The sequence below is a fragment of the Rhinopithecus bieti genome, unplaced genomic scaffold (assembly GCF_001698545.2).
Source record: "Rhinopithecus bieti isolate Rb0 unplaced genomic scaffold, ASM169854v2 scaffold_13207, whole genome shotgun sequence".
NCBI lineage: Eukaryota > Metazoa > Chordata > Mammalia > Primates > Cercopithecidae > Rhinopithecus > Rhinopithecus bieti.
This window is the reverse complement of record NW_016807866.1, coordinates 2019512-2030926: the sequence shown is the minus strand read 5'-3', so window position 1 is coordinate 2030926 and position 11415 is coordinate 2019512. Positions and strand designations below refer to the sequence as shown.

At 40.7% G+C, this 11415-nt stretch overlaps 1 protein-coding gene across 14 annotated transcripts in view; it reads left to right on the top strand.

Moving 5' to 3' along the window:
* The window catches only part of SYNJ1 (synaptojanin 1), a 111660-nt gene that overhangs the window by 87520 nt on the left and 12725 nt on the right, over positions 1–11415 (top strand). For 10 of the 14 annotated variants that reach the window (XM_017883903.1, XM_017883915.1, XM_017883904.1 and 7 more), the window contains 8 exons: positions 1858–2067; positions 2659–2802; positions 3941–3979; positions 5504–5551; positions 6797–6835; positions 6959–7029; positions 9133–9241; positions 9783–10000. In XM_017883903.1, coding sequence (XP_017739392.1) covers positions 1858–2067; positions 2659–2802; positions 3941–3979; positions 5504–5551; positions 6797–6835; positions 6959–7029; positions 9133–9241; positions 9783–10000 — 878 coding nt within the window. The remainder of the gene's footprint in view (positions 1–1857; positions 2068–2658; positions 2803–3940; positions 3980–5503; positions 5552–6796; positions 6836–6958; positions 7030–9132; positions 9242–9782; positions 10001–11415) is intronic. The other 4 variants (XM_017883905.1, XM_017883911.1, XM_017883907.1 and 1 more) reach the window with 2 other exon arrangements.

Below are 11415 nucleotides of genomic sequence, written 5' to 3'. Positions count from 1 at the left end.
CCCGCTTATTTGAGTTAATCATTGGTTCTTCGCTGGAAAAACACTTTCGTGAATGTCATAAAACTTCCATCTGAATTGGACAAAATACATTCTCCAAAAATATTAATACCTAATTTATAAGAAAACCCTTTATGTATTAAGAACTAACAGATTTACCAGTTAGCTGCTTATTAAACCGCACAATCAACATCCCTCTCCCACTCTATCTCCGTGTCTCCACCCCCCTCATTTTTGTGGGCATCCCCGCAGAATTCCATCATAATTTACAGCTTCTCAGGTGATCCCAGTGTGCAGCCAACCAAGGGTGCGAACCACCGTTTTAAACTGATTTTTTTTTTTTTTTTTGAGACGGAGTCTCGCTCTGTCGCCCAGGCTGGAGTGCAGTGGCGTGATCTCGGCTCACTGCAAGCTCCGCCTCCCGGGTTTACGCCATTCTCCTGCCTTAGCCTCCCGAGTAGCTGGGACTATAGGCGCCCGCCATCTCGCCCGGCTAATTTTTTGTATTTTTTAGTAGAGACGGGGTTTCACCGTGTTAGCCAGGATGGTCTCGATCTCCTGACCTCGTGATCCACCCATCTCGGCCTCCCAAAGTGCTGGGATTACAGGCTTGAGCCACTGCGCCCGGCCAAGAAAAGCATAATTTCAAATGTGACTGCAGTTGTCAGGACTGGGTGGTTTTCTTTAGCAGAGGCAGTCAGCAGTCCAAGTGCTACCACAGAAAGATTAAACAGGGGAATCAGTGCAGGGATGGGGTTGTGTCAAGCACGTGCAATGGAAGAAGAGCAAAGTAGGGTAATGTTTGAGATGGAAAACCATAGAATCTGAAGTAGGTACAGAAGAAAGCAGAATCAGATGGAGGTAAAAGTTAAAGGGATCAAGCCCTGGCTTCTGAAAAAATCAAAAGAAGAAAGAGTAGCCAAGGGAGAGAACTGAAAAGCTGGGAGGCCAAAGTCAGAATGAAACTTTTGCATTTATTATTTCAGAGGAGTGCAGTTCTGAGGGTTGTGGGTTAGGAGTGGAGGTGAATGTCAGTAAGGATAGGACCAAGGCATTTTGTTATTGAATGAGTTGTCCACATGGACTTTGATGCCACACAGAAAGATGGTGCGGGACTTGACTTACAGTCTTGCTCTCTGCTTAGTCCTCAATGAGTGGGTTCAGGAGATGGAAGAATGGACGTTGGAGATGACTATAGCAAGTGGGGGTAGAGGGTGTTACATAAATTCCTGATGGCATAGCCTCAGAGCAGTAGGACTTTTTGTTCAGGGTTGGAAGACTAATGTTCTGGAATGGCAGGTTGCAAGGGTTACTTTGACCCCACTTTCCTACCCAGAAGTAAATAGAGATGAGGAGACCCTGGGGGAGAACCAGTGTTTACTTAAAGCAAAGAGGGTCTTTGTGGGGTGAGGGTGGCAGGGAGGAGCCTTCTGGGGGAAGGCTGTGTGGCTCCTGAGAGCTTGTTGACTCTAAGGCTGGACCTGGGTTGGGCAAGGGAGTGGGGCAGTTCCACAGAGCACAGTAGACAGGTTTGGAAGGAGAGCAGGAAACTTGAGTTGGCTTGTACTGGGAGAAGCTGCGCTGGGGCATATTGATAGCCCATTGGGTCACCCCAGCTCCAAGTGGTTGGTCACCTGGCATCTTATTGCTGAGAGACAATAGATACCTTTACATCTTCTGAAACAGCATTTCTACTAATTCTGGTTTTATACACGCCTTCACGCTTAATCCATGTGTGTTTGCAATGTCATAATGTTGATATTTGTTTTGTGTATTTTAACTCTTTAAAACCTAGGGTGAAACAAAATCTCTGAGCAAGTTAAAATGGAGTTATCTCTGATCAAGCCTGTTTTTCCTTAGGTGATGTTGATGACTATAGTGCTGAAGTGGAGGAACTTCTTCCTCAGCATCTCCAGCCCTCTTCAAGTTCCGGCCTTGGTACTTCCCCCAGCTCTTCACCCCGAACTAGTCCCTGCCAGTCACCTACGATATCAGAGGGTCCTGTACCTTCCCTTCCCATCAGACCAAGCCGAGCACCGTCAAGAACTCCTGGGCCTCCCAGTGCACAGAGTATGCATTTTATTTGAAAGTTTGGTATGGCTTCCTGTAGCCAATGTGCTTGATGTTGGAGAGTCATCGTTTAAGTTTTATACCTCGGTGCTAAAGTGCACCCTGTTTTCTCCGGTACAGAAGAGGAAAACTTGTAGATGATTAGCTCTCAGTGGAAAGGAAATTTGTTATAACTGTCGCTAGATGAAAATTGTTCTTAATCTTTTTTCTATGTGGTTTGGTTTGTCTGTGTCTTACAACTGATGATTTTCTGTGGTATGAACCCATAAGTATTTGGGCTTTTTCTTCTCTCTCCTGGCCAGACTGCAAAATGACTTAACTCAAACAATACTTTGTGCCATATCAGGGCCACTTAGTAAATTAGCTTTCAGCACCTGAGGCCTAGGTAAGAAGTCAGCAGGAGGTAGCATTATTGCTGCCATGGTACCAGAGGGCAGTTTAATGGTAGACTGCTTTTGTTATTCATACTGAAAATACATGCCCTTTTTTTATACCATTGTGCACATTCGATAGAACATTACACATATATATATTACCTTCTGTCAACAGCTACTTGGAACCCGATCTTCTTACCTCCTTTGTGCTTTTTAGGTTCTCCTATTGACGCGCAGCCAGCAATGCCGCTGCCGCAGAAAGACCCCGCCCAACCCTTGGAGCCCAAGCGGCCGCCACCGCCCCGCCCTGTTGCCCCTCCCACACGCCCGGCTCCCCCACAGAGACCTCCTCCGCCTTCAGGTGAAAACCTTTTTTTTCCATTTCTGCTAGATGTAAAATTCTTCACTCTGTTTTGCATGTTTTCCAATCTCTAGCTTCTGGATTTTACTGGGTTTTTTTTTTCTATCATTGTTGCTATTTCTTAGCTTTTCTCTAAAGAACATCGTAGTCGCAACAGACACGGTAGAGTGTTTGCAGAGTAGATTCCTCTAAGGTGTTTTCTTTTCTTTTCTTTTCTTTTTTTTTTTTTTGAGACGGAGTCTCGCTCTGTCGCCCAGGCTGGAGTGCAGTGGCCGGATCTCAGCTCACTGCAAGCTCCGCCTCCCGGGTTTACACCATTCTCCTGCCTCAGCCTCCCGAGTAGCTGGGACTAGAGGCGCCCGCCACGTCGCCCGGCTAGTTTTTTTTGTTTGTTTGTTTGTTTGAGACGGAGTCTCGCTCTGTCACCCAGGCTGGAGTGCTGTGGCCGGATCTCAGCTCACTGCGGATCTCAGCTCACTGCAAGCTCCATCTCCCGGGTTCACGCCATTCTCCTGCCTCAGCCTCCCGGGTAGCTGGGACTACAGGCGCCGCCACGTCACCCGGCTAGTTTTTTGTAGTTTTTAGTAGAGACGGGGTTCACCGTGTTAGCCAGGATGGTCTCGATCTCCTGACCTCGTGGTCTGCCCGTCTCGGCCTCCCAAAGTGCTGGGATTACAGCCCGGCCCCCTCTAAGGTGTTTTCACAGCTGCCTTTAGCTGCCTTCTCACCAGCCAGCCAGAGAAGTTTATTTTGTTTTTGCTAATTTGATCTAGTTACGCATGTAAACTGTTCTTAGGTAAAATTAGGTTTAATTTTTTTCAAAATCCTCATTTCTGGATGACTTATAAGCATGAAATCATTAAAATATGCTAATTTCTGTAAAATGTATAATTAAAACTGGAGAGCATACGTATTAATGTACAATTGTATATATTTGTTTAATGTTCTTTTAAATTAAATATAGTGCTGTTACTTCAATTATAAGCATATGCATTGAATAATAGTTTTTGTAATACCTAGATAATATGTAATTCCTGCATGATACGTGACATCACGGATACTATAGCAATCTTTGACATTTCACTTCTGTATTTAATGTCATTTCCTTTCTACTGCCTATTTTCTTATGAACTATAAGGGGCCAGGAGTCCTGCACCCGCTAGAAAGGAATTTGGAGGTAAACATTTACATTTGTTAGCATGTGTGAATCGTGGTTCATTAATGTTTTGGAGCTTGATCCCTACAACTGAAAGACATTTTAGGTTTGCTTGATAAAAGTCAAAATGAATGACATTCCAGTCTAAAACTAATCCACAAACAAAACTAATAAAGGCTTTCATTTCCCAGATAGGCTGGGATTGTTCAGGCCTAATAATTTTTTAAAAAATAAATGTGGTCGATTCATTTACAAAGATTTAATACCTAAAAGTTATATTAATTTTAAAAGTCACTCAGGTACAGTAAATACAGAACATTTCCCAAGTATTTGATTAGTGATACATTTATTTTCTAGTGGAAAAGCTTGTGGATTAGCAAAGAACTGTATGATTTTCTTTTCATTTCTTCTTAAGGAAATTTTTATTCACAATGGGTCACTTTTTGTTTGAAGTATAGTTTATTTGGTTTACATGAAAACTCACAGAGCTCAGTTGGAGTTATACATTTGACAAGTTTATTTATTCTAATTCTCAAGAAAAGATGAGGTGAGTTTTCACAATTCCTCAGAAGAATTTTTACAAATCCAATGTTGCTAAGGCTTACTGTGCATGTGTAGCTGGTCTGTTTCTATTGTAGCTTGCCTAGTGACATGACTGAGTGATTCAGGTCTTCCTACAGACCGACTTTGCCTGTGTGTAGATCTTAATGACTGCGTGTGATAAGAATAGCTCAATTATTTCAGCATTACAGCTTCTGCCAAGTACAGCTAAGTGATCATTTTTCCATTGACCTACAGAAAACATTTAATTTTCCTTTTCAAGTTCCTGCTTTTATAGAAAACATTTAATTGTTTCCTTTTCAAGCTCCTGCTTTTTTTTAAATTTCCATGATAATTTTTGCTTATATTCTGCTTTAATTAGGAAAACATCCTGTAAAAAAATAAATTTAAAATGAATCTGTCATAAGTTATATTAGCAAACCAGTAGATTACAGTGAAATCTGTCTTAATTTTAAAAATTGCTCCCCTTCATAATTCTTTTGTAAGCAGTGTTTGCAACATGTTTTTTCATCCTGTAACCAATAATTCCTTTACGTAATTATAGTACATTAGAGTTTTAATATTAATGCATCAAAACTAACTTCAAAAGACTTACGTAGTCTCAGAAATTTATGATTTCTTTCCTTTTGACTATCAAATATCAGAGTTTTACTTGCTCTGGATATAAAGAGTAAGATGATTTTAAATAAAGCAAAGGGCCTCATCAAACATATTTTAAATTCCCTACTGGTAGTAATTGTATATATAAAAAGAAAACTGTCGTCCTGTTTCTACTCTTCTGTTGGAGTAAAGGGAGGATTCAGGTTTGAGCCAAGCATCTGAAGTCACTTTGGTTTGTATTGATATCTTTGAAGAAATTTAAAGCAATAAAAGAGCCCTTTTGCAAAAGTGAGTTTTTACTATGGAGATTGTCTTGTGTGCCTGCCTTTCATTCTGTGATGTGGGCCCTGAACAATATATAGCTTCTGTTCTTTCTCTAAAAAGGTATTGGAGCCCCTCCCAGTCCTGGGGTAGCTAGGAGAGAGATGGAAGGTAACAAGACTCTTGCATTATAGAAATGGTTCTCTCATTTTATTTCTCAGTGTCAGTGCCCCACCCCCCAGTGTTTACAGGCATACTAAATCTTTTCTTGGTCCAGCTGTAAACTTCTCTTTCCCCTCCTTATGTATATCTTGTATTTTTTCCTCTCTTCATTCTATGTCACCTATAGTTTCTAATGGATATCCATTTAATTTCCCTGAGATCCTTAGTGTTGTTTGTACTCTGTTTCATATATAGTTTATGTATGTCCAGGTTGTGAAATTACTGTTTAAGAATGTCTTCAAAATTCTTTTCAGAATAAGTAAAATATTTAGAAATGTACTTTACTAATCTGAAGTTTTAAAAATTAATGATTATAATTAAACCCTATTAATTCAGATCCAAGAATATAGTATTTTGTAGTTGATTTCAGATAACATAGCTGTTTTATAGATTAGCACTGAGCCAGATTTGTTTAAAAGACCTTTAAGACTAGTGGCCATTTGTTATGATTTTAGTTATTAAAAGGCTGATATATTTCTTATAACAATTGTACTTGAATTTCTTTACAAAAAGGAGAGTTTATCTAAGATGCTGCCCTTGATAGTCACTCCTACTCCTTTTGGCCCCAAGAGTAATTTATTTCATTTTTTCCTTAAGCTACCATTCTAATGAGTTTGAACATATTTTTAACACTATCTTCCATAAGGCAGATATTTGGTAATAACATATGCCTGTCTTCTGTCTTAATGATAGGATTTTGTTATAGAAATCCAAAAGATCTCATCATAAGATAGCCTTATCCACAATGACATCCACAGTGTGAAGCCCTAAAGTAGTGCTACTAGGAGCCTCTTGTGTAATTTGACAAATGCAGTCCTGTCTGTTGCTCAGGAGCCACTTGTCTGCCAGACTCGAAGGGGCAGCAGTGCCACATCTTGTGACCATTCACACAGCTGACTGTATGTTTTCAGGGTTCACAAAAGAGAGCTCTATGGGGAATGCTACCCTAAAAGTGGCCCCATGAGTGAGATATCAAACTAAAGTCACCACTTGTCTCCCATGAAGGTCTCTCTAAATATTGTAATTTTTCTCTCTTTTGGAGTATTTCATTCAGGACTGGTAATCCAAACCCTTCATCATTATCCAAAGCCCCAATTTCTGCTGGTAATGAAGCAGAACAGCAAGCTGATGTTATGCAATATTGCTTAATTGTTAACTTGCAACTAATTGTTTTTTTCCCTTCTTGCTTCAAAGCACCCAAAAGCCCTGGAACAGCACGGAAAGATAACATAGGTAAAAACACTTGAATGTAGCTATTCACCCTCAAAACTGGACCATGAAATAGACACTTGGAATATAAGTACATGGTTTCTGTTTTATTGTTTTAAACTTAAATATATGATGTCTTTGTTCCAGGACGCAGTCAGCCTTCACCTCAAGCAGGACTTGCAGGCCCAGGACCTGCTGGATACAGTACAGCCAGACCGGTAGGTAAGACCTTGCCTGGAGCCAAGGGGTCTGGGTTTTAAGTCCTGTTTACTACTAGTCAGTTCTGTTACCTTGGAGAAATCATGTGACCCTTCAAGGCCTCAGTTTCCTCAGCTCTAAAATGAGGGGATCGCACTTGATGATTGCCCAACTCTAACATTATTTTAATGCACTCTTCAAAAATAACCAGCGCCACTATTTGGATAAAAGTGATAGACTTAAAACAATTATGGTCACTAAGTAAATATCTGAAGAGTCTCAGTATATGAGGAGATGATGGATTTGGGCAGCTTTTTATCATTTTACCTGAGTAATGAAGATATAAAGTAATCCTTCATTAAAAAAGGATTTTAATTACATTTCAGGAAAACAGTGATAAATACAGTATAGTAAAACTGGTTCTAAAGGTTTTTTTTCTCTTTTTGGTTTTTTTCTTGATCAGATTCATCATATTCCGTAAAGATATTAGAAATAGGAGGGTTGATGGTGTTGCAGGATTTTTCTCTACCTGATGAATGTGTCTTTTCTGTATGTTTATATGTTCTCTTATACACATAGGTTTTTTATTATTTGAAAACTTTCTCTGGACTGTAACAGGTAATCAAGAACAGAGAGAGCAAATAAAAACCAGTAAGCAGTAACTTAGGCTAATCCAGTAGAACTTGGGACTACTGAGAGGCCCATATCTGAAGAGTAGGAAACTGAGAGCTGTTACTATACCTAGAAATTAAGATTATTAAGATTGTGAGAACTGAAAAAACTACTTCCTATGAACATAGAAGTTTTTTGTCTTTTCTGTTGTAGCTGTCCGCTTAATAATTTGAAGGTTCTTTTTTATGTGTAATATTCAAATATTTATCCTCCTTTTTTCAAAAAAAGAAATTTGCCATTCACTGATTCCATTACCACACTGGGCACAAGAACTTTCTTTATTCTGTTGAATACCGTAAGTACGGGAAAAGAAAGTCAAGATTTTTGTGAGTTTAAAAGCTCATATTTTGCTTAAAATAAATATTGTTAGCTTAGATCCTTCAGCAAACATATGAAAATAGAAAAAATATTTTTCACTGATGAGTCTTTTCAGTGTATTTATTTTGGAATATTGAGTTAGTCATTCAAAAGTTGTACTTCTGTGTTTAAAAAAAAAATATGTGGCTGGGTGGCAGTGGCATGCACCTGTAGTCCTAGCTACTCAGGAGACTACAGTGGAAAGATTGCTTGAGCCCAGGAGTTCAAGTCTAGCTGGAGCAACATAGCAAGACCCCATCTCTTAAAAAACAAATCTCGGCCTGGCGCAGTGGCTCACGCCTGTGGTCCCAGCACTTTGGGAGGCTGAGGCAGGTGGATCACGAGGTCAGGAGATTGAGACCATCCTGGCCAACATGGTGAAACCCCATCTCTACTAAAAATACAAAAAATTAGCCAGGTGTGGTGGTGGGCACCTGCAGTCCCGGCTACTCAGGAGGCTGAGGCAGGAAAATGACCAGAACCTAGGAGGCGGAGGTTGCAGTGAGCAGAGATTGTGTCACTGCACTCCAGCCTGGCCACAGAGTGAGACTCCATCTCAAAAAAAAAAACAACAACAACAAATCTCAGGGTTTTTTTTTTTCCCCAAAGTCTCCTAGTTGCTCAGGTATATATCTCTCTGTCTCCTTGTGTATTTTAAAATCATCCCAGTTTTTTCCATGAAGACAGCATTGCACATGGTTAAGAACCCTAGCCCCACAGCTAGTCAGACCTGAGTTTGGATCTTGGCTCTGCTTTCTGTGTGGCTTTGGGCAAGTTGTATACATTTCTTCATCTTAATTTAAAATAGAGATGATAAAATAATACCTACTTCTGAGGGATATTTTGAAGATGAAATGGAAATGCCTATACAGTGCTTAATTAACGTAATGTCTGGCAGATAGTAAACAGTCAGAAGTAAACAGGAAGATTTTAAAATTCATCACTATATGGATTCAGGTAGAGAACCCTTAAAATGACAAGATAGGGACTAATACCATAGAAGAAAGTAAATGAGATGCAAAAGCAAATGTTTTCACAGAATTTTACCTGTGGAAGGTAAGTAAATGTCTCAAGTGTATGTTTCCCATCTGTAGATGATTCCTCCTCGTGCTGGAGTTATCAGTGCCCCACAGAGCCATGCGCGGGCATCTGCTGGAAGACTGACTCCTGAAAGCCAAAGCAAAACATCAGAAACATCGAAAGGTAGATACTCTTTGGGAGGCTGAGGCAGGAGGACCGCTTGAGCCCAGGAATTTGAGACCTGCCTGGGCAACATAGTGAGACCCCGTCTGTAAAAAACTAAAAAACTCTTAAAATTAGCCAGGTGTGATGGCACATGCCTGTGGTGCCAGCTACTCAGGTGGCTGAGGTGGGAGGATCACTTGAACCCGGGAGGTTGAGCTTGTGGTAAGCCGTGATCATGCCACTGCACTCCAGCCTGGGCAAAAGAACAAGACCCTGTCTCAAAACCAAAATCTTTAAAATTGAGAGAAAAGAAAGGTAGATACTATATTAGAAATACTATAGTGGTTTTGTTGTGTATTTTTCTCTTTTTCCTTCTGTCATCTCCCACCTTCTACAACGTATTCAAATAGATACATGCTTCCTTCATTATACCACAAGAAATGGGGCTACTTATTGGGGGAAGAAATAACTAGAATATTCTCCTAACATTTCACCAAAGAAGGAAAAAAACGTGGTTTTCTAGAATACACCTAACGTCTGACAACCACTGGTTTTTCAGGTTCAACTTTCCTTCCTGAACCACTGAAGCCTCAGGCTGCTTTTCCTCCACAGTCTTCTTTGGCCCCGCCTGCTCAAAGGTTGCAGGAGCCTCTTGTCCCTATGGCAGCACCTATGCCTCAGTCTGGCCCCCAGCCAAATTTGGAAACCCCACCACAACCACCACCTCGAAGCAGGTCATCCCATAGCTTGCCTTCAGAAGCTTCCTCACAACCGCAAGTAAGTCTCATTTGTTACACAAAATATTATCTTTGATGCATATGGTTTAGTCTTTGAACATACCTATTTTAATTATTGTCTATTATAAGAAGTAAAAGACGAGTTTTAATTTTCTTTTTATATTTTGTTATACATATATATATATAAATTTGTTTGTTGTTGTTGTTGTTTCCTTTTTCAGACAAAGTCTCGTTCTGTTGCCTGGGCTGGAGTGAAGTAGCGTGATCTTGGCTCACTGCAACCTCTGCCTCCCGGGTTCAAGCGATTCTCCTGCCTCAGCCTCCTGAGTAGCTGGGATTACAGGTGCTTGCCACCATGCCCGGCTAATTTTTGTATTTTTAGTAGAGACAGGGTTTCACCCTATTGGCCAGGCTGGTCTTGAACTCCTGACTTCAGGCAATCTGCCCACTTGGCCTCCCAAAGTGCTGAGATTACAGGTGTGAGCCACTGTGCCCAGCCTACTGTGAATTTTCAAAGTGATCTTTCCTTAAAGTATCTCATTACACTCTTCTGAAAAACCTGTGAGATGAGTGAACCCTAACACTTTGGAAGGCCGAGGTGGGCAGATCCCTTGAGCCTGGGAGTTCAAGACCAGCCTGGGCAACACAGTGAAACCTTGTCTCTACAAATTAAAGAACCATCCAGGTATTGTGCCATGCACCTGTGGTCCTGGCTACTTGGGAGGCTGAGGTGGGAGGATTACTTGAGCCCAGGAGGTCGAGGCTGCAGTGAGCCATGATTGCTCTACTGCATTCCAGCCTGGTGACACAGTGAGACCCTGTACCTCCAAAAATAATAAATAAATAAAAAGTCATCTTTTACACTTTGGAAAGATCTGAAATACAGAAATAATATGCATTGGCCATGTCCCTTAAGCACATTTATAAGTAATAGTTAACATTTATTTTTACAAATATATGGGTATTTCCAGCTAGTTGGTAGAAGTGAACAGTTTCTTAAGTGTCTACAGGGTGAAAACAGATGTTAAAGTAAATATGACTCAATACAATATGAATAATGTTAGCAGTTAGCATTTATTAAGTCACATTTGTAAAAGTTGAAGGATATATAATACAGAAAAATAAATGTTCTTCTAAGCTGGTTAATACCAAAAAGCATGCTACATTTTTTTAGTTTAGAAAATTGAGGATGAAGTCTGGGAGCAGAGGCCCATGCCTGTAATCCCAGCACTTTGGGAGGCCACAGTGGGTGGATTGCCTGAGGTCAGGAATTCAAGACCAGCCTGACCAATATGGTGAAACCCTGTCTCTACTAAAAATACAAAAATTACCCAGGCGTGGTGGTGTGCGCCTGTAGTCCCAGCTGCTCGGGAGGCTGAGACAGGAGAATTGCTTGAACCCAGGAGGTGGAGGTTGCAGTGAGCTGAGATTGCACCACTGCACTCCAGCCTGGGC